This window comes from Pundamilia nyererei, unplaced genomic scaffold (genome assembly GCF_000239375.1).
Source record: "Pundamilia nyererei isolate P.nyererei 1_Seehausen unplaced genomic scaffold, PunNye1.0 scaffold00344, whole genome shotgun sequence".
In the NCBI taxonomy this organism is placed as follows: Eukaryota; Metazoa; Chordata; class Actinopteri; order Cichliformes; family Cichlidae; genus Pundamilia; species Pundamilia nyererei.
The window spans coordinates 174,786-197,981 of record NW_005187745.1 but is presented as its reverse complement, the minus strand read 5'-3'; the positions used below and the strand labels follow the sequence as shown (position 1 = coordinate 197,981).

At 41.2% G+C, this 23,196-nt stretch overlaps 1 protein-coding gene and 1 long non-coding RNA gene across 8 annotated transcripts in view; both read left to right on the top strand.

Moving 5' to 3' along the window:
• The window catches only part of col25a1 (collagen type XXV alpha 1 chain), a 147,464-nt gene extending 130,996 nt beyond the window's left edge, over positions 1-16,468 (top strand). For 3 of the 7 annotated variants that reach the window (XM_005752091.1, XM_005752087.1, XM_005752088.1), the window contains 20 exons: positions 687-722; positions 2,502-2,546; positions 3,887-3,949; positions 5,047-5,115; positions 5,821-5,865; positions 6,442-6,486; positions 6,763-6,840; positions 7,202-7,225; positions 7,990-8,034; positions 8,169-8,213; positions 9,244-9,324; positions 9,430-9,492; positions 9,923-9,973; positions 10,575-10,601; positions 10,747-10,827; positions 11,179-11,214; positions 11,761-11,814; positions 12,366-12,419; positions 12,547-12,573; positions 15,918-16,286. In XM_005752091.1, coding sequence (XP_005752148.1) covers positions 687-722; positions 2,502-2,546; positions 3,887-3,949; positions 5,047-5,115; positions 5,821-5,865; positions 6,442-6,486; positions 6,763-6,840; positions 7,202-7,225; positions 7,990-8,034; positions 8,169-8,213; positions 9,244-9,324; positions 9,430-9,492; positions 9,923-9,973; positions 10,575-10,601; positions 10,747-10,827; positions 11,179-11,214; positions 11,761-11,814; positions 12,366-12,419; positions 12,547-12,573; positions 15,918-16,097 — 1,149 coding nt within the window. In that variant the 3' untranslated portion in view covers positions 16,098-16,286. The other 4 variants (XM_005752089.1, XM_005752093.1, XM_005752092.1 and 1 more) reach the window with 4 other exon arrangements.
• Positions 16,469-18,144: 1,676 nt separating this feature from the next.
• Positions 18,145-22,748, top strand: LOC106456517 (uncharacterized). The gene is made up of 2 exons (XR_001290623.1): positions 18,145-18,622; positions 18,933-22,748. It is a non-coding gene; the product is annotated as an uncharacterized LOC106456517 (long non-coding RNA).
• The last annotated feature ends 448 nt before the right edge of the window (positions 22,749-23,196 follow it).

Here is a 23,196-nt window from a genome sequence, read left to right as displayed (position 1 = left end):
GGTGCAGGTGGTCCCGGGTTCCTCCCAGTGCACAACAATGCCAGCCTCAAGTGGTGAGATTTCACAGGCAGTTCGTGGAAGATGAAGGACTTCACTGGCTCCCACACTCACCTCAGCTAAATCAAACAGAACATCTCTGGGACATTATGTTTGTTTCAATGAGAAAATTAGATTTTCTCAGATTGAAGAACTGACAGGAATGCAAAAGGCGAGAGAGAGACGGGGAAACTGCGGGTTGGCTGCTCTGAGCCAAAGGGCATGTGGGCACCCGCTCAACACAGTGAGCTAAACCAACGCCCTTCTCACTGAGATTCTGTTAAATTTTTTAAGTATAGTTTACTTACCAGACGAATGCTAGTCTGTGCTACTTTCATTCATTTTAATTGGATTCAATAAGGAAAAAATGGACTTCCATTAGTAAAGCAATGACACAATAATGAGCTAGTGTTACTCTATGAACAGGAATAGGTCAGTGTAGTCAACATGAAAGAAAATAAGATAGCCTTCAGATAGCTATACGTACTTGGATCAGGGGTCTTTTTTGTTACCAATTGAAACTAACTACTAAGATTAAGACCTTATAAAGGACTTTCTGTTAATACATGCAGAACAGAAGTACAGATAGTTGGTGGTATTTTGAAATCGGTCACACCGGTTAAATAGAAAACTCTTTACATGTATTACAGGGTGAACCTGGAGAGCCTGGAAGAAGTGGACTAAAGGTAACGACTACACTTTGCTACACCTCATGGCTTTTTGATACACAGCATAAAGGAAGTAGTACATAATTGCATGCAACAGTCACAGTAGTATGGTTTTAAATATACCGACATATTTTACTCAAAACATAACTCGACCAGTGAATAGTTTTAGGAAACCTGAGTGTATATGAAAGTCTATTTCTTTTTCATCATTGTGCCTGTACACATCGAAACTTTTGCAAATTAGAAAAGCTCAAATATGGACATGCTCATTCAAAACTCAGCCCAACGTTACTGTTTAAATGGCATTAAGAATGCAAGTTGACCTTCAGTACATCACAGCCCTTCAGTTCACTTTAATTCAGCTTGATTGTTGTTTAGAGCCAGTGTAGGGTCTCCAGTTTCATACTAACACCTCTGGATATACTAATCTTCTGGATTTTTCTCTTTTTTTGGCTCCTTTTTTCTTGTTTCCATGTTTCTGCGTGCATTTCCCTTAGCTCCAACCACAAGGTCACCCTATTCTGCTGCTTCAGTTTTTATTGTTCAAGCGATATTCGCCGCTACGACCTCTGTTCCCGGCCGTTGTTTGTTGTAGTGTTTGACATACTTTCCGAGGCAACAATGGCAGCCAGGAGAATGTTGCTGAAGAAACAGCTTTTGTTGAGAAACTAATAAACAGTCACGCCGAAGAAAACTGAGCCATTGTCCGGCCTTTGACCAGACTTCTGCTGACATTGCACCAATGCCTCATGTAAATTACACTCTCAGTCTCTTTTATCTGTTTGGACAAACTAGTTCCAGGCGACAGAAAGGTTGTTTTTTTTAGCAAGTGCCTCTTATTTCCTGCTTTGCCGCCAAGTAAAATTGTGGCCTAACTAACTTTTAATGCTTAATCATATTGTTCGTTTTACATCCTGCTTGTGCTGACACACTTAAAAATTGGGTTTTTTTTCACATAATAATGTCACAAGATTGATTTGTTGTTTCCCATTTAACATCACCATTGGGTGGCACTCATTTATTCAGCTGTCAACAAGAAGGACTTAATTTTTTATAATGCTTTCATTAGCAGCAATCGCAGTTTACAGCCTCCTCTCTGATCCCCCGAGTGCCATTACGATTCATTATTCTTGAGCGGCGCTAATCATTTCTTTTCATATGCCATAAATCCAGTGGTCATAATTTTCCCGTTAAGTCAGAAATTTTTATTTTGAAAGTCTCAAAGTATTCTCATCGGAGGATTGGGGGGGGAGCCTGACCTCTTGAGTTTTCCACAGTCGAATCAAATGACTGCGTTCTCAGCTTGACAATCACCCGACCTTGATAATAGAAAAATACGCCAACTCTTCCTACGCTGCCAAACTCGGAGGACCTTGAAGCCGTGGCAGCTTTCGCAAACAGCTTTTGCAACTTTAACCCAAAGTATCAGACGATTTTTCCTTCCAGCAACCCCGAACACTTCACACCTGCCCAAACCAATAAAATCCTAAAAATGAAACTCAGTTGCACTTTTTGAAGGGTTGAGTTTTATAACAAGTACTAATCGCGCTATCAAGCCACGGCTGCATGAGTTGGTCTGAAAGTGCATGTGCAAGTACCTTCTGCTGATGCTTACCACAAGCGAATGACGGTGAAAATACAATTTCTGGACAGCGGGCAGCTTTTCAGAACCACGACAGCTTGATAGACAGAGGAAAACACAAATAGAAAATAAAGCACAGAGCTTTTCAAACCCAAATGAGGCTTGACTCAGCTTAGCTTGGCTTGGCTGTAACATGTCACACTCTTCTTGTGTAGGGAGAGCCAGGACTTCCAGGGCTGCCTGGACTACCAGGGATAAAGGTAAATGCTTCGTGTTTTCATCCACCCTCCCATCAGTGTTGTCCCTGTCCGTCAGCTTCAGTCCATCTGTGGTAGAGTACACATCTGGCCTGCTGTCACGCCGTCGTGGTCCGATCTCGCTTCTCCTGCTTTGTGGGGATTCGCGCTTCAGCTTAGCAGCGCGGTAGCTGCTGCGAAGCGAAAGTGAGGAGTTTAGGCGAAATGACAAAACCAAACAGTCTGAGCTTTTGATCTAAAGATGCCAGCGTTCAGCAGGAAAACTGTCTCATTAGGATTCGTGAATAACACGGAGGTCCATGAATTAATGATCGAATGCTGCTTAGCAGGCAGACATTTCAGTCGACTTCCTGACGGTGGCAATCAGGAGGCTCAATGTGTCAAAAGTGCTGCTCGTTAAAAAGAGGAAGTTAAAGCTACTGTTTTCCCCGTATCAAGAGCAGATGGCGAATCAAAAAGCACAAATGGCGCATGTTAAAGAAAATCAATGCACTTGAGGACCATTAAGCTTAAAATATAACTGTTGAATGTAAGGAATGCTCACACGGACATGGAGATGATGGTGCTTGTTATGCCTGTTTTGTTCTTTTCTTTTCATATGCTTGGAACGTGCTGGGCTTGTTAAAAAAAGGCCCTTTCATTTTACACTTTATATACTCCTGTTTTGACTTAAGAGGCCTGTATGCTTGATGGATTCTAACAATATTTTTTTGCTAACGTAGCACTCGGCCCTGCACTTTGTTCTGCTCTCTGCATTCTTTGCTGTTTATCCGATCAAAGTTTAAAGGTTTGAAAGCCAAATGTCCATTGCCTCTCTGAGGGCTTCCAGAGTGCCTAATGTTCTCTAGGTTGCAGATGGTGTAATAATACATTCCGGTTAAGTAATTTCCCAATCAAATGTAATGTAAATCAAACCCAGTGTCGCACTTCATGCTGGACCCTCGCTCCTCATACGTGAAAGTGCAAATGCAGGAAAATTGGAAGCGTCTCCGTGAGCGGCGCAGACCCTCTTAATCAGAACGCTTCTGCGTGCCCCGATGAGTTTCTAACAAGGTCAGTCGTAACGTCTATTAGGATTCATAAGAGGGAGAGACTCGTTAATATATGAGGATCCAGGGGATAAATTAACCAGCCACTGATAATGTGTGTCTGTGAGTGTGATTTATGCATGAGTGCGCGTGCAAGTGTGCGAGCTGTAAGTGCATGCCTGTCATTATAAATGTGTTTGCTCATGCATCTTGTGTGTGTGTGTTTAGTGCTCATTAGCAGCGCTACATGAGAGACGCCCAGTGGAAAAATTAATAATAGCTGCTCGTGGTTGTGTTTTTGTTTTTTTTGCGCAGGGTGAGCCCGGGTTTCTCGGTCCCCAGGGTGAGCCTGGGCTTCCAGGACTCCCAGGAACTAAGGTGGGTGATTTCAGCTCGTCACTGTGATGTTGTTTATCACAGCGTGGGAGGTATTTTCTGCTCCGAGTGACACGCTGAATATTACGAGCTGGTAATGATGATACGCAAACACTTTGACTGATGGTTATCACATCCTATCAGCCCGATCGTCGGTGAAATCGCGAATTCCTTTGAGTTTCTGTTCTCATTACCCTTCATTATCGCTTTCCCCTCAAGGTGATTAAACCTCTGTTGCTTCAAAATGTCACTTGGAAGTGGTCAGAATGAGATAATCCTCTGCCGCTACCTTTGAGTCCTGACATTATCACACTGCGGAGCCAGCGGTGATAATCCAGACATGCAAGAGTTATTGCTCGTGCTCATGTCCTTTTGCATCGGGCTGTTTGCAGTGCGCAGATAACTGAGATATATTAGCGTTTCGCTGTCCTCTAGCATATTTCTGCTGCTTAATCAAATGTCAGGCAGAGAGAAGCTAAAAAATTGGCTTTGTAGAAAAACAATTTGGCTTAATGTTTATTCCATTCCAATCAGCGTTTTACTTGCTTTTTTTGTTTTCAAGGCACACTACACATAATAACATATCAGTAATCGTTTATTATTAAATCCTTACTGAATCGATGCTGCTGGATAATAACTGCGTCCCGCTCGGTTTTTAAATATCAGTATTAGACACTGTGAAGCTCGAGTTTTACCACGTCTCCCTCTATTGGCTGTTTTCAGTCAAATCAAAATTCAAAATTAAGAACGTGCATTTAAATCATCGACTTTAAGGAAAAGGGTTTCACTTCTTTGTTGTCGATTTTCTCGGCCCTGTCACATCTCATGTGTGCCTCGTGCTGACTCGGCATCAGTATTTACATTTCGCCGTTTGAATATGTTGAGTAAGCGAGCTCGTGAAAAGGCTGAGGAGTCATGCTGAATATGTATGACATGAGGGGAACCGAAGGCGCGCCTCATGTTCAGAAGATGCACCGCGGGCCTTGTGCTGACATTAAAGAGGGAACTCAGCTTTGATCAGCAGTTCTGCATGACACCTTGTTTTTTTTTTGCAGGAGAACAATAGTAACTCACCTCTCCTTCTCCTTCTCTTTGCACAGGGTGAGAAAGGTGACCACGGACCACCAGGGAAGGGGGAACGAGGAGAGACGGGACCCGCTGGACCAAAGGTCAGCAAGTGAAGGGCATAAGTGTGCATTCATGCCTGTGCGTACGGTATGAATTATTAAAGAAATAAGTCGCTGAAGCGAGGAGTCTTTGGAGCTTTTCAGCTGTTGCTTTGCTGCCATCTAGAGCCTCTTTGATCCAAACACACACGGCAAAGTTCTCCAAGTCATAAATCAGATAAGGCGATGCTTAATCAAGACTTCATGTTCTCTTTTTGTTAAACCTGGCTAAAACATTATAGTCTGTGATAGGTCCGTGGCTTTCCCTGGAGTGCGTGTAAAGTAAACCCAGTGTAAATGAGGTTGCCTTTGTTTATGTCTGGTGCTGCCCCTGCAGGTAGCTTAATCTCCAGTCTAAACTTAGACGACACAGAGATCTGGTTCACATCCTATTACATGCCCCAGAAGTGAAACTCATCCTCTGTCAGCGACACAGTTCAAATAAACACGTTCTCCACTTCTTGGCGGTTGCAGCGTATTAAAACCTGGTTATTTTAGTGGAGCTCGCTGCGTAGCTCTCACAGGAGGAGTCAGAGAGGATGATAATGTTTCCTTCAGGAAATGTGTTTTTAGAAATGCGTCATTTTCTTTAAACCCATAAAAAGTTTTTAAAAAGGGTTTGTTTTATATTCTTCAACTTTATGTGCATGTCTGAAGTACTAAGCGTTAGTAACCTCTTCACCTGTGTGTTTTTTTTAAACGTGGCAGGGTTCACAAGGAGAGGCTGGTACACCTGGCCCTAAAGGGTCAAAGGTCAGTACAGCAGATTTGTTTTCTCTACACTGCATGGGAAGTAGTTGATCCTGGGTAAAAGAACCAGCTATTTTCCAGTGATCTTGGTTTGTTTTTTTTGTCCTGAGCTGGTAAAAATGTGAAAACACTAAGAACTTGATGATCCTTGTTAAGCGTGTTGTTTATAAAAACAATCAGATTTACAGGTTTTAATAAATGTTGGAGGAGTCTTTGAGTTGAATGCAACACACATCAGATTAAATTAACAACATTCAAACTAACTCACATAAATCGGTCGCACACACAAATTTAAACTCCACCAACACTTTAAACTCCTTCAGTGTAATAAGGGCGAAAAGCTGAACTTCAGATTTTAATTTATTCTCATGTATAATTAATTTATTCAAGCTTTTATCACAGCTTTTGAAGCTGTAAAGAACATAGATATTATTTCATCAAAGTTGTTCTTTCATTCTGTCAAATGCAAGCTGTAAATACTAAAAGGCCTCAGCATCTATAAAAATGTAACGTGTGTGGCTGAAGGCGTGACGGCAGTGTGCCTTGAGTTCAATATTTGTTGTTTGTCTTTCATGTTAGGGCGAGGGTGGAGATAAAGGAGACTTGGGGCTCATTGGACCAAGGGTAAGCAAGCATATTAAAGATAATTAAGGATGCTGTGTGCTGATACGCTAAACCTTTTAATTTCTAATACAACACTTCAGTTCTAGGATGTGATTAGGATGAGCACATCAGAGTGACAGCTCCGTTTGAGTGTTGGTTTGTTATCACCACCAGGGGGCAGTAGTTAAGCCTAGGCAGATTTCTGAAAGGGAGGCACTCTATTGAGCTTGTAATTCTTTGATATGATATAATCATGTGTGAAATAAAAATGTGTTTAATGGTGTCGGACATGTGCAGGGCCCACCTGGGCAGAAAGGAGAACAAGGTGCCACCGAAATCATCGACTACAACGGAAACATTCAGGAAGCTTTACAGGTCGGTTCCTTAGACGGAAAAGACGAGGGGAAAGTGATTCCTTTTTATTTTTGATGCGTGTACCTACCTATGAATGGTTCGCCTTCCTCACTGCTTACTTGCCAGATTAAAAGTGGAGCTAAAGTAGGTGAAAGTGAATTATTTGCCTGCATAACATAATGACTAAAAAGGAAAAAATATAAACATGTATAGAAATGTAATCCAGTGCAATGCCTTCATTTGAAGCTGCTTAGGTTGAGCTCTATAGACGTTGAGGGTGTTCCTGTGCAGAAATGTGCTGACACAAAGGTTTCTTTTCATGTGACCTCTACAATCTTATCTCTCACCTCTTCCCCACTTCCACTCCTGTGGCCTACTGCAGAAGATTACCACTATTACAGTTACGGTAAATAGGCTCTGTGTATTCTGTGTATCGTTTCATTTCCAAAGTGTGATCCATCTATGTCCGAGCATGGGCCCGACCCGGTTCCAACACCCGTTTGCGCTGCCCTGTTGTACTTGTCCTCCCTCACCCAGCAACGTTTTTGCTTGACAGTGAATAAAACTGTATTCAGTGCTGCGATTGTGCTTGTCTGTGATCGACCTTACATGCTGCCTGAGCTGCTGGTTGTGTCCTTGAATGTCTATTAAACAGCATTAAGAGGGTTTTCCAAACTCATTCAGTCCGCTTCTTGTCAAAATCGCATCACGTGTAGCAGTCAAGAATCCCAAAGGCTGTGGTTTGAGTCAGCAATAGTTTATTCCACCTTCCAACATGTCTACATCTAAAATAAGCATACGGATGTGTAGCCTTTTTTTTCACTAAGAACTACAAACCCCAGAGCAGAAAAATGCAGATTTTCCATTTCACCCTAAATCGGTGTCAGAATGGCAGAATTTATGGTTCAGCTGTCGAAGTCATGCAGCCCTCACATCCTAACATCAAAGTGTGTAATTCTGTCATACATGTTCTCACTGTTGTGACCTCTGCATGTGTTGAGCGTCCTGTTCATGGTTAATACCTGATTCCTAACGTAATTTTTCAGTGGCCAGTGCCAGTGTTAATTAAAACGTAATTCACAGCATTGTTTCGTAGGTTTCACTACAGCTGTGATGTATTCACACTTGTGCGCACGTGTTGAAGAGAAATCTGTCTCTCTTTCTGTCCAGGGTCCCCCTGGGCCTCCTGGGCCAACGGGACCACCAGGCATAAAGGTACATTTCTTATGTGTGTGTGTAGGTGTAGTTGTGTGTTTGATTATGATGTCAAGTGGTGACTTTTACAAGTCACATTATGTAACTTGATAGCTAATTTAGTTTAATTTGTGGTCATAAAAATGTCATATCAGGGGGATCGCGGTCTGCCTGGTCTTCCTGGACTTGATGGAGAAAGAGTAAGTTGATCTTATACGTGTGTGTGTATATATATTTACTTTGGTTAACCTTAACATGTGGAGTCGAGAGTAGACGACCTAAGTGTAGACAAACAAAGGCAAAACGGGGTTCTTAACAAAAATCGAGCCATTTTTTATGTCTGGTTGCAAACTACAAAACAAAGGGAAAAGGTGAAACAAGACGAAGCTAAACAATAACCTAAACTGGGAAAGCTAAACGTGAAAAACCCCTAACATGAAACCTGGCCTGGATACATGGAAACATGGCGTGAAACACAGACAACCTGACAGTGAATGCATGACAACAGATCACATAAATGCACATGAGGGTGACGAGGGAACTGGAAACACAGCAGATACAAATGAACATGACGCCACAGAGGAAGCAAAAATAAACACATTAAACACGGAACACAAGACTTTCAAAATAAAACAGGAGTCGTAGAGACGCAGACTTAAGACACGTTAGGGAAATAGAAACGGGAGATGGGACACGGACATACTGAGAAACAAATACAGAGACGGCTGGGGAGAACACATGACAGATGGGGAAGACATGGAACGAGACACAAGGGGAAACATGTAAACCAGAGAAGGAGATAAGACAGAGGGATAGAGAGGGAGCGACACGGAGGCAAAGACATCTCTGAGACACAAAGGGCGAGGGAGACTTAAGCACAGGGGACACGACAGTCTCCCACACTGAAGACATGACACTACAACCAACATAGTGGGGAAGACACAGAACTGGGAGTAACCTATACAGGGAAACAGAACTGAAAATCAACAGAAGCAACTGAACGGTATAAACAAGAAACAAGAAGAAGGATTACCTGCATATTTGTTGACCTCATTATTTGAAATGTCTAATATGACAATCCACCACAGACAGGACAGTGTCTGTTAGAGAATATCAGGGGAACAGACAGTTTTTTGTAGCCAGTACAAAACCCATTCTCAATTAATAGCTACAGTGAAAATAGAAATTAATCATTTTGACCTCTTTGGGTAACTTTCTACCCCCTCTTAGGGATACAAAGGCTCTAAAGGAGACATGGGAATGCCCGGAGCTTCAGGGGAGAAAGGAACAACTGGTTTACCTGGCTTACCTGTAAGAATACTCTCCCATTCTGATAAATGCCTCTGAAACTTTTACCTACTCAGCCTGACATTCGGCAGACACAACGTGGATCTCATGAAACTTTTGTTCCTCTAGGGTGTCAATGGAATGAAAGGGGATAAAGGAGATGCAGGACTCACAGGTCCTCAAGGTCCTTCTGTAAGTTAGAACAAAATATAGTAACAACAATATTTACAAAGAGAGTGCAGTGACAAGACTGATGTAAGAGGTGGACACTCAGATTTCTACAGCTGACCCAGTTCCATACGCATTTCTGGGAGTTCCTTTCCTCAAGGTGCAAAATATCAGGAAGAAAATAATCAAATAAAGTGTGCAACCTGATTTACTGATTTGCTGCTAAAAGCATGTCTTATATTTTGCACTTGATACTCAAATGAAATAATTGCACCTGTGTTTCGAAAATAGTTCCACTTTTGTAAATCACACACACCTTGTAGCGCTATTTTTGCTCTCACTCTGTTTTTTTATCTGCCCTATATGTCACGCTTTTATTGTGAAATGTAAATAACATGTAATAAACTTGTTGACTCACACTTTTATTATATCATTTCTCTCCTAATGTTTTCAGATAATTGGCCCTCCAGGGCCACCAGGGCCCCATGGATCCCCAGGACCTATGGTCAGTGTGCTGCCCTGAAAACCCCCTTTTTCATTAGTGGACACAAACTACACGTGTATTAGACACACAGCATATGCTAATAACCCTAATGACATGTTACATGACAACTCATAGCGAACGAAAAGACAACACCTCACACAGTGTCCAGCAGCAGGTTAAAAGTCTACAGGTTCCTTTTAAAAAAATCTCAATATTTTAAGAAGAAGTGGGTATTTGGAGCCACGCTAGCATTTCCTTCACCTTACATATATAGACTGTCAGTCACTAATTACATTTCCCATCTGTCTGCAGCCCAGTCCAGCTTAACTCCTCTTTAATCCCACAGCAGTGTTTGCTTGTATGAAGTCACCAAGGAACAAAGTAAAAATAAAACACAGGGAGCCCTCGTCAGTTTTTCGCTGTGAGCAATTTCACGGTGCTGCGCTTGTTCTACTTTTCGTCCATCCCTTCAATGCAGCTTTCACAACAATTTATGTGCAACGGTTCGGGCCACAAGCAGAACATAGAAAAGAAATGTGGGGATAGACAAATGAAATATATTCAGAATAATCAAACCAGGTACTTGTAAACTAATGTTAGACGCTTTTTAAATGTTTTTCAGGGTCCCCATGGCTTTCCTGGACCAAAGGTAAATATCAACAAAGTGAACATGAAATTCCTTCACGTGTACAATATTAAGCCAAAGTTAGGTTGTCTTATAAGTAGTTATTATAAATATTTAGTGAGCCTGAAACGTAAAACGAAACCATCTCCTGCTTCTCTTTCTTTCTCAGGGTGAACCTGGTTTGCATGGGGCAAAGGGTACTCGAGGAGAACCAGGACACAAAGGGGACCGTGGACCTCTGGGTCTCCCTGTAAGTGAAACCACACACCACAGGGTGTCTTCAGCCAGTCCTGCCCTTTATTTCTTTATTTCTTTACACCATAGAGATCCCTCATTTGTATTGTATTGTGCATTAGTACACACATTTGTATGTGTGTGTTTGTATATGTAAGTGTGTGTGTGTGTGTGTAAGTGCGTGCATCTATAATCCATTTTCTGTGCTCATTTTCATTTGCCTGGGCTGATTACTTTGCCGAGCGCCCTGTAACACACAGTGTAATTTAGTTGTTGTAAACCCTGCCATCAACCTGTCCTAATAACAGTGTTCATCTGGTACTAATCCCGCCTTGTTCATGTCACTCATACCTCCATAACCACACAGGGAGCCTCCGGCTTGGACGGCAAGCCTGGAATTAGGGTGAGTGCCATGTGACCAAGAGGCTTCAGCACCTAACTCGTACAGTATCTACTTCGACAGTATCCCCTCCATACAGTCCCCTCATTCTCCTATTTTTCTTTTTGTTCAGCCATGCCACCTCATACTGTTTATATCATTTTTACCAAAAAAGACAGTTTTGTTTTCTTTTCGATTTTTATAGCTCAGAAAAAAAGACTGCCCGCACTCACTTCAGCTCAGAGGACTGAGACCATACGCAGCACTGTTAGAGCAGGCATTTCAAGGCTCTTGTTTTGTCCCGTGTTGCATTAACTGAGCATTAACACACACTCATACATTAACTGTGTCAGCAGCGTAAATGTCCTTTGTGGCCAATGCACGTCTTACACTTCTGTGTGCTGGTTGTAGGTCAAACCAGGAGTATTATATATATATACATGTATAAATATATATGCGGAGGCTATATGTGGCTTTTGCTACCATTTGCATTAACCTTAATTATTCTGAAACACGTGCTTATTCTAACCCAAGGTTGTAAACTCACCATGATAACACTGTTTTCTGCAGGGCATGGATGGGCCTTCAGGTCCTGCTGGTCCAGCTGGGCCGAAGGGGGATATTGTAAGATCAACATTTCATTTCTTCTATCTTACTGATGATACTCTGCATTAACAGCAGACCGATATATAGTGACCGATTATTGACCGACATTAGATGTTTGTCAATATAGCATCCGCTTTTTATAATGGCCAATAAATTAAAATTAATTATATAAATAAAGAAGAGATTATTCAGCAGCGAGAGTTGCTGTGGTATAGTTTGTCCACCAGAGGGCACTCTGCCATTCCCCTGTTAGCACAGTAGTGCTACATTAACCAACTGATCAGAGTCAAGCAGAGTGTAAATGAGTAATCCATGACTTCAAGTGGCAGGAAAACAAGATTATACATTTTACTGTCATGTTATCATAGAAAGGACTCGTAAATAACTGCTTGTAAAAAGTATTCAGGAATCTATATTGTGTCTGAAAGGAAAAATATTTATCAGATTATCGGAGTTGTAAATCACTAAATATCCATATTGGTGTTAAAAAATCTCATATATCGGTTGGTCCTAATTCATTTAACCTTTTACCTGCCATTGTAAGTACAACACTGATGTATTTAAACTAGGGTGAGAAAGGAGCACCAGGTGAGCCAGGGCCAAGAGGACCCTATGGACTACCTGTGAGTTTGAAATAGTTCAATGCCTACATTTACGTTGTATTTTTTGTTACAAAAAATAAAAAAATGTATTGATACAGTGTGAAATACATATTTTTAATCATAATACGGCTCATGTCTCTATTTGCAGGGAGCTGCTGGAACACCAGGCTTGGATGTGAGTCTGTTTGACTTTCTTTTAGTTCTGTTTTTAACACGAAAGTTTGAGGAAAAAAGAATTAGTGATGAAAACAGGAATCAAACCGCTTCTTCTGGTTGAGGAATACTTAGGAAAAAGCTTTAAAATATATATTTTAAATCTCAAAACAAGAAGAAAGTGTAACTCCACAGAATCTGATGCAGCATTATTTAAAATGTCCATAATTTAGTTCCTGAATATGAGTTGTAAAGCACCAAATGATATACAGAAAGAAAGCCAACCCATACCTGAAAAATACTTTGTATAACAGAGGAACGCCTCATCAAATCTGCCTCATATGTTCCACATTTTGCAAATCTCCATATCACAAGTCGATAGCATGATATACCATAATAGCATCAGTCATTTCAGGCACTTTTTGTTCATTTGTGCTGCTTTTTGTGGATAATAAGTACTCCTCCTTGCCTGATGCTAATTATCTTATTAGTGAATGATAGAAAGATGGCTGATTGATCTTCTATAAGTTCTCATACACTGTGTGTTCAATTCAGTAAGCGTTGTTGTGCGTAGATTGGTCTGGTTACGGAGCCCTTTAGAGATCTCATTTAGAAGTTAACTACATAAATATCATTTTTTGTTTTACACCCAGCTATTTCTTCTTCTTTTGGTCTTAAGTTTTAAAGCTTTCAGTTTTAAGTTTGATTGAAAATGTCTTGCTTTTAGCGTTGCAAGGGCAAGATAAGCCTCTTATGTCTGTGCGTGTCAAAGGCGAGCACAGCTCATCACACGCCGACCTTGGTCGGGACCCCCGTGCGTCAGATTTTAATGTGGAGTTGTGCTTTTACAGGGGTTGCCAGGCTTAAGGGGAGAAAAAGGCGACGTTGGGGAAAGAGGAGAAAAGGTAGATGTAGATATACTGTAACGGCTCATTAATAACTACATAGAAGGCTGATGTCAATGGACAGTGACAGGATGCTTTAGAGCTATAATATCAATAATAACTGACCTTATTAAACCTGCCTACTTTGACTCAGTAGCTGACTACAGTACATTTTAATTTGCTAATTTCATTAGCCATTATTATCCTAATGAGCTTCCTTTACAGATACTGTGAACATGTTTTGCTTGGGCTCAGTCTTTTGTACAGCAGTTGTGCCTCCTCGACAGATGGACTCAAGAGCCAATTGGATAATAGTGTCCTATAACGGCAGTCCTCCATTGCTTAAAGTGTCATCCCCAGTCCTCTCAAACCAGCTTTTGTTCTCCACTTTTGAGTGATTTGCCATCTCATCAAATCCAGTGTCATTCTAAGTCATTTAAAGCTGATTTTGATGTATTAGCCCAAACAAGTCCATTGACAACAGGCTCTTAAAATTCATGCTTATTTATTTTCTGTTGTTTCCACGCATGGACATAAACTTGAAGCATTTCACCTTGAGTTGCTGAGCCTGTTGGTAATCCTTTCCCTGCTTGTGTTTACAGTAGTCTGTAGCTTTCAGTGTTACTTGTGTGTGTCTCTGCACCACTAACAGGCATGATTTGTTCAGTAGATGTCTTTAAGAAACTGTATCCTATATAAAGACGCTTTGCTGCTCTGTGGCGTGTTCTGTGAATCGTCGTGTTTACCGACAATTTCTAACGCACAACAGATTGTAGCGCTGCGCCTCTTTAGTGTATTTGTACAGGTAGCGTCTGATAAGAATCTGGCAGAGTGTGGATGATACACAATAATCAAGCACTTACACTTTTACTGAGTTATGGGTGGTAGCTATGAGTGCTAATAACTTGCATGAACTCAATTCAACATACGTTACCACTTCAAAGTTTGGGGTGACTTTAAATTCATATTTTATATGTATTTTTCATTATAAATCATTTATTATGTTTGATGGAATTTCTACACAGGCTCATTTTCAACCACTTCAAACAAATCTGTCGTATTAGCTGATGAGGGTTCAGCTAACTGATAATGTTTGCATAGCTGAAAACTGTTGTGCTGATTAAAGCAACACATGCTGAAGAGCAATAAAGGCTGAAATAGGCTTCATACAATAATGTGTCACGAAGCTGCCAGTGAGACATCCGTTTCTCAAAATAGAGATTCTGATGTACTTCTCCTCCAAGTACAGCAGTTCACTGAGGCCTTCCCAACTCTTATTCTCTTATTATTCATTTTCAGGTGTTCTGTGAAGGGAGAAGTACACATATGTTATGAAATCCATCACAGGAACACTTGAACTTCTCCATCTTCTTCCAGCTGCTGTCTTTAGTGGCCATCTTCATCTTACCTTAAATGAAGCATTCTCGTTTGTCACGCTGACCCTCTGCATGACCTCCTTCACATTGACACTGTCTCCAAACCATACATGAAAGCAAGTCTAACCATTTTGTAAACCTTCCCTTTCAATAATCTCCACCCGCTCCACCCTGCCTGTATTATCTTCTTCACCTCTCTTCTGCATTGTCCATTGCTTTCGATGGTTGACCCCAGGTATTTAAAGTCATTCACAGAAGAGATGTCACCTTGCATCTCCACTCTTACACCTGCTTGTTTCTTACACCTACTCGTATTCTGTTTTGCTTTTACTCTCATTCCTCTTCACTCCAGAGCATACTTCCACCACTACAGGCACTCTTTTACCTGCTCTCATTATAGATCACGCTCTTATCTGCAAACATCACATGAACCCTCTTTCAAAGGGCAGAAAAAGCTTTTTTTGAGGCTGTTTTTGCTCTTTGCATTAGGTAACACAGTGGGAATGTGAACTGAAACACAGAAGAGATGTCTGTGACATATCTGACTGAAAATTAATTAACTATTCATTTATTATAAATTATTTCATTTATTTCTCATTAAATCTTAAATTAGATGGAAACAATGTGCTTTAAAACATCCACACATGCACACTTTTACTTTGAAAATCACCCCAAACCTTTAAGTGTTGCTGTACTTTCTCAAACCTGATATTTCTAACACAGTTGATTTGAGTATGTGAAAATATTCTGTTCTACAGGGATACAGTTTGGACTTTTTCAGTGTGTAGTAAAATTTTATTCTGTCTTTCTGGAGGACTTTTTCCCTGCTACACTTTCTCATCCTTTGTGCCCTTGACATCCCTTTGGCTATGAAGTGTTTTTTCCAATTTCTCCTACCCACCTCACTACCTCCCTTTTTATGTCTACTTCCTGCCCTAAGGAATGTTTTTAGAGTAGCCGGTATTGTTTGGTATCCCCTCCTTCCTAACACTGACCATGTGTCGTTCCTCTCTGTGGGCCATAGCCTCCCTTATTTAATCCCTCCTAATAGCAGTCCTTATTGTTGACAAATGCTTCTTAACTTGACCAAACCATTGTATCCACAGGGGGAGAAGGGAAAGAAGGGCAAAAAAGGGCCTAAGGGCGAGAAAGGAGAACAGGGTGCCCCAGGATTAGATGCACCCTGCCCATTGGTATGTCCCAACTGTGAGCGGTCGCTCCAAACAAGGAAGGAAGGAGCTCCCTTTGGCTGTGCTGAGACCCAGAATACCACCAAAATAACCTAAATATTAAAGCGTATTACTTTCCTAATAATTCAACTGTTCAAATGCAGAACAACAACAACATTGGGTTGGGTTCGCAAGCTCACAGGGCAGCTCCTCCCTCTCCCTCCCCTTGTGTCTGTCGCAGTGGACTGATGCAGGGGGTAAGGGTCGTCCACCTCTCTCTCAGTAACACTCCGAGGTCATTTTTACAAACAGGGTTTCCGGGGATTTAAGGGTGAAAAGGGGGAACCAGGGCAGCCAGGTCTGGATGGGCTGGATGCCCCATGCCAATTGGTACAGTATTTCTCTTCTTCCTAAACCTCCTACCCATGCATGCCGCTCACCTTCAGTCATTACCGAAGCAAAACCATGCATGAATCGAGAGCCTGACGAGCATGAGCACATCTTATTTTCATCACAGTTACATTTTTGTCATCATTTTTATCAATTGCTAGAAAAACAACATTCACGTGCACATACGTCACTAACATCCTGACCGCAAGCAGCCTTTTTCTCGTTTTAGGCACACCGTTAGAAACAAAATACACAAAGTAAATAAATCTGTCCCTCTAACTGAATCCTTTCATTCCTCTGAATAAAACTGCAGAAAGCATTATGCTTACTCCCTACGTCCTTCTGATTCCTCGATGAACCACTTCCCTTTTAACCTGTTGCTAACACAGACTCCTTAACTGATGAGTTACCCGTGGATCCCTCCTTTACTGTGTTAACTCTCCAACCCCTCTCTGCTTTTGTACCAATTGGGCCAGACCGTGACAAGACGAGAAATCGTTTATTCTGCTACAAATTCAGACCTACTCAATTCAAGACCTATTCGTAGAAAAATTGTCTTTTTTCTCAAATATGTTTACAAAGCTTTTGTTTCTGAAACAATGTTGTATGTTGCATGGATATTTTAACACTATGGGTGGTAATTTAAGCACTTAAAAGTATATAAGGAGTTCATTTTAAGATGCCATAGTGCTGTGTGTGTATAGGAATGAACCAGATCGAGTAAGAAAGCATTGAAAATGTCACAAAAATCATCTTTTTACATTACATCTGCATTAATTTACTCAAACCAGCTGCATTCATTTTATTTATCTTTATCACACTTGCTTGATTTTCTTTATAGTGTGCCCACATCATGTTCTAAAATACAGCAGCACATATAATAAGATAAATCCTGAAAGATTTTGCTGTGTATTACATGCATGATTGAATATACTCTCTTGAGGTTGCCGTTGCATGTAATAATTTAGAATATGTTATCATAATAGCCAGTGTTGCATTTAAAAAGAAAGCAAAGAAAAGCGCTGCACAGTTCATGATTCTATTCATTTTTCCAAGCACCAGGGAAGTGCAGTAGTGTCTGTAGTGTTGCTGACTTTGATAACTTGGTTGAAGTTGTGCAACTTGCATTACCGTCTCTAAACTAGTCACAGTTGTGTCAAATTCACCAAAATGATTATACACCACCACAGTAGGTATTACAGTCATTTTTATATGCCCCCCATATTTAGAGGCTCAAAAGTAACTGGACAGCTGTTCGATGGACTCTCGATCTGAGGTTTTAGAGTGATGCGGATGCAGGTGAAGGAAAACTATCAGAGAGAGCAAAAACTTTGGGAGGGCGTGAAGACAGAATTATTTCAAACCACATCAAAAGCACTCTCAAGGAGGCAGATGGATGTGAACGTACCAGAATGATTGGAAGAGAAAAGTAAAGAAACAGCTCCTGATCTGAACTATACCACGTTCACTGTCAAACACGGTGGAGGTGGCATCGTCATGTACGGCTACCGGTGGAACGGGTCACTAGTGCAGAGTGATGATGTGACTGAGGATGGTATCTGGATGAATTCTGAGGTATACTTGGCTATACTCTCAGCTCAGATTCAGCCAAATACTGCAGCCTTACTGATGACGATGCAAATAGATGATGACCCATTCATCCTTTTTCAGAAATGGAAATGCAGCATGTGGTTCTGTCCACAGGTTCTAGACTTCAGGCTAGACTTGGATTAAATTTATTTTATTTTGTCCAGTAACTTTAGAGCCTCTGAAAATGGGGGGCTGTTGAATTAAAGCTGAAGTTTTGCTCTTCAGTCGCATATTGGCTATTTCATTTGATTTAAAACCGACTGTAGTGGTGCACAGAGGCAAAACTACACCATCCAGAAACTCATGGACCTAATAGTATATATACACAGCACTTAGCTGCATGCAGGTTGCACATCCTTAGGGTGGAAAGAGAGAACAAGTGTAATTACGTGGATGACTTGATGAAGTAGGAGAATGTTATTGTGTCACACTTTTAGATTTGTGCTCATTAACTGGATGTTCCAAAACATCTGGATACCATTTGTAATCTTTACCTCTGGCATAAAGGCCACTTATTTATAACCTTTTGTCATTTATTGGCGGATACATGATCACATCTCAGCGAACCTGTCCGTGCTATTTCAGATCTCATTGTTTTATTTCTGCTGCTCTTCTTTAAACAGGGGCCTGATGGTTTACCAATGCCTGGGTGCTGGCAGAAGGTAAGACGAGAACATAATTGAGTAAAATTTTATTATAAACACTGAAATTGTAATTATTATTTTTATTGATTTATCTATTAGTGCGAAATCTGTTCCCAGTATGATACTAATATTTTGCTCACCCAGTGTTAGTTTGTATTTATTTCATGTGGGTTTCAGCTTCTGTGTTTGCATGTTATGTTTCATTTATTGTGACTCGTTAGTCGTAGCAGTGTATTGCATCTGTGTGAAAACCACAGCGTACGACTCATGAACCGATGTGAAAACACCCATCCTCACGTCGCTCTCTGTTGTTGTGCTTTCCTTGCAGTGATCACTCTAACCTGAAACGCATGGAGTTTGTAAATAATGCTTCTTTTACGGTATTTATAGTTTTTTAATGGGAAAACAAGTCCAAAAGAAAAGAAGTCTGTGTGTACAATGCTACAAAAAGAGATAGCTGTCCTCCCCCCCAACCCCACTGTCCGACCCCGCTGCAAGTTTCATGCTCTTTGCTGCTTCTACTCACATCGGCGTGTGGAAAAAACAACAACAACAAAAAAAAAAAAAAAACACGCGCGTCCGCTCTTTCACATCCACGCCGTGGTGGAGCTCAGATCCTCGGCTGGTGGCAGAACTTGTCTCTTTAGTCTTTGCATGGCTCAGACTGGAGCGTCGCAGCCCGGCCAGATTCACGGGGGGTGGTGAAAGGAGGCGTGGGAGGAAGTGGATGAGGTGGGATCTGGACTGGCTCCCTAACACCAAAACGCTAGGTGTTTCTGTGTTGCTTCGTCTCAACAACCTCACCACACTTTCACGCAGCACCATTCACTCAAAGACTAAAAGAAAAAAAAAAGGACTGTGCCAAGCAGAACATTGCACCCCTGCCCTCCCCACTCCTGAAAAAGCATGAGTAGTGTACTGAAACTATATTTATATGTATTGTACATACATGTCACTGTTTTGTGGTTGCGTCATGGCTTCTGCAGAAAAAACAACACTAACAAAAAAAAAAGAAAAGCCTCTAGAGTTCTGAATAAGTAATCTTTTTTTTTTGCTTTCCTTTAATCTTCCCAAGGGAGTCACGCCATGGCTGGTAGCCTGAATGTCCCCCCAGAAAGTAAAGCTGTTGGTTATTGTTGCTTTATTGTGGTGATGCCTGCAGAGGGTACCGTATCAGCAGGTTTATCACTGTTGCACTCGTGAGGCTCACTCGGCGTCAGTGCGGTGCCTCCAAACAGGTCTCCGGACAAGAGGGGAGGGGTATGGGGTGGGTGGGTATTGGGGGGAGGTAAACTTGGCAAGCTCGCTGCACTGACAGGGAAATGAATCAGCCTCACACGGATTTGAGTTTGGACGGGCGTGCTCGGGAACCGTCTCCCAGCGCGGGAACGGACTCTGCAGGAGAGCCTCCAGGAGTCTCGCGGATCTTACGCCAAGATCAGCAGGAGCGTCTCCCTCTCCTGGCGGGCAAACGCGTGGTTTACCGAGAGCGTTGACAGAGCGCGATTGATCACGTTTGTTTCTTTACTATTTTTATCTCTTTCGTTTGTTGGTTTTTCACTGCCCCTCTCTCATTTTTACACATTGTTTGTATTTTATGTATAATAGCCTTTGGTGCCTCAAGCTTTTATTCATTCCTTTATCAGAAATGTACAACTTTGTATCACATTTTGAATAATTACGATGACGTTTGTTTTCTATTTTCTTTTGTTTTTTTGTTTTCCAGAAGGGAAAGCGTTGTAAGCTGTGGGAGGATTGAAAAGCCGCACTGTTTTTCATGTATATGTTTTTACAGGATGTTGAAACCGCATGTAGCTTCGAGCTTCACCTGAGCATACATTGAGATTGCATTCATCTTAGTTGTACAGCCACTGATCGGACTCACGGTTTTAAAGAAGCTCAATATTTGTACAAAGCACATCCGAGCATCGTCTGCAGATATGCTACTTTCTCATTTTGGACTTGTACGGGATATTATTTGTACAGTGTTGTCAGTTTGCTGCATGTTCACAGCTTATTACATACGGATTTCTTAAATACTGAAAACAGGCATCAGTTTGAGGAAGTGCAGAGCTTTGTTTAGTGGTCTTCAGTGAGATTTAGCTGAACACACACAGTATTTCAGATGAAGGCAGATTGTGTTGAATCTAGCCCGCCACACTGCTCTCTTCCACCTCACATTGTCTTAAATATGTTGAAAAAGTGTTACAATGCAAGAAAAGCTAAATTTGGCATTTACCGCAAACTGGTCTCCTTCCATTAGTTCACCGCGGTCTAACTGGTGGCCGGTTAACATCACATTCCTCATCAGATGGAGCAAATCAAAAAAAGTGAATGGAGCAGTAGGTTTATTTTTCACCATGGCTTATACATCCTTTCACGTTCCCTATCTTTATCTTGCCTTTTGACATAGTAGGTGCTGTGTAGGGTTTTCTTCAACATTAGAATCGTTTGCTGTCAGAGCCGATGTGAAACAAAGTAAAACAAACCTGTCGTGATGCAGCAGCAGCCGCCAGTGGATCCGAAAGGATTTCCACCCACGTGGTTTCTGTGTGACGTACAGCTCATCTCACCATTTTAAAAGAATGGATGCACATCAGTGTAGGTTCTTACGGTGCTACCTGATAAGCAGGTCAACAGCAGTTGATGCGCTCTAACAGTGGCGAGAACTTACACGAGCAGTTTCTTTATTGTTGGAGTTTTATGTGTGTAACAATTTCAAGGGGTTTTTTGTGCATATATTTGTGTATTTTTGTCTCAGTATTTTAAGTGGTACATTATTTATTTTTCTATGATTTCTTAAATGAAGGCATTTTGGTTCTGAACAGCATTCCTTTCGGTTCTGACGTGGGTTTCCGCCGTTCATACGAAGAGTTTCGGGTCACGCTGAGGCATCGCGAAGCTGCGAAGGAGCTCTGTAGTGGGGCGTCACAGATCGGTGTGTAGTCACTGTGCATTTACTTCAACTTATAGGCCTTACCATGACATACATCCGCTTTTATTAATTTTGTGTGTCAGAAAAAGCTAGTACTGAAGGCCTGAATGTTGACGGGCACAGCCAATGTAACAGTACACAGCTGAACATGACCGCCTTTTTCTCTCTCACGCTTTCTCTTTGCATTGAATGTAGTTTGATATATGTATAGTGGATTATTAATGTACTGTGTGTGCTCATTTGGCATAAAGTGCAATTTATACTTTAGTTAATGTGTGTAACGTCAAATGCAGCTGAATTATCGCATTAAAGTGATTTCTGTAGCTACATTTGTTCAGTCATGCTACCCTTTATACCACTACCTGGGGACATTTAAAAAAAACAAAAAAACTTTATTCACCAGAAGACAATGAAACATATGTAAACACAGACCCTCAAATTAGATACTTTTTTGCTTAAAGTTGCCCCTTCACTTATGTTTTTAAAGTGTTACTTCCACTGTGTCGTATTTACTATGTTTTTATTCTATGTTTTCATTTCCAACCTTTGTTACAGTATTTGTTCTCACAAGGTGCTGTATTCTTAGCATGTGCAGCTAATTTTTTTAAATAGACTTTTCTATTTGATTGATTTTGTTTGAGTTTTGTGTTTATTTGTTGGAGTTAAAGGTGTTTTTTTCCCCCTGCTATCAGCAGCAGTGCCAAACAGTTTGTTCCCGTATGGGTGTTCACAGACCTGGCGAGAAGCTCCTTAATGAATCAGCATCAAGTTTTAAGAATCTGTATTCTTGTGTTGTCGCAGAAATGCCTCATGTCAGTCATTGCAACATGAGTGAGTAGGAGGAGGAGAATGGGGGAGCAGCCACAGTGCTCTTCCTCCTTGATGTTGTGAAAGACGCTGGTTTCTCATGAGGGTGTGTTGATGCTCCAATGCACAGCAGCCTTGCTGACATAATTCTGTTGCCACATAAATGCAGACTGTAGCAAAAATTTTAAGAAAACTTCATTCTGTGACTTATTGGAGTTACGATTATAATTTGGGGGGTTGTGGTAAATGTTCAGTTTCTGCTCTGCATTGGTATTTCTTGTGTTTTTTTGCCCACTTGGTTGAGATTTCTTTGAAGAGCCTTGTGTTCATTCACTATATTTCAAGTTGACTTTACATATGACTGTACTGTTGGAGCCAAATAAACACAGTCTTTCAAATACACTAAATGGCGGACTTTCCCTTTATTTGTTGTTTCCAGTTACCTGTTAAACATTTTCATCCTTTTTTTTCTTTACTGGTTGACCAGTTCAGGGTTGCAGGGGGCTGTAGGTTATCCCATATATATCCACATATGTCTTGTACTATGTATATAGTCATATAGTACAAGACATGGTGTAGATCCCGGACATATTGCCAGTCTGTCACATGATTAATACAGAGTGACAGTCATTCACAGTCAAATTTACATCCACGGCCACTTTAGAATCACCTATTAACCTAACATGCATGTCTATGTCAGTAGCTATTCTACCTTCGCTAACAACGACAAACTACAAGATATATTAAGTAGACATGGTCAAGATTCAAATGAAAAGGGAAGAAAGGTGTTTTTTAAGTGGCATGGTTGTTGGTACGAGAAAGGCTGTCTAGGTATTTGCTGATCTTCTGG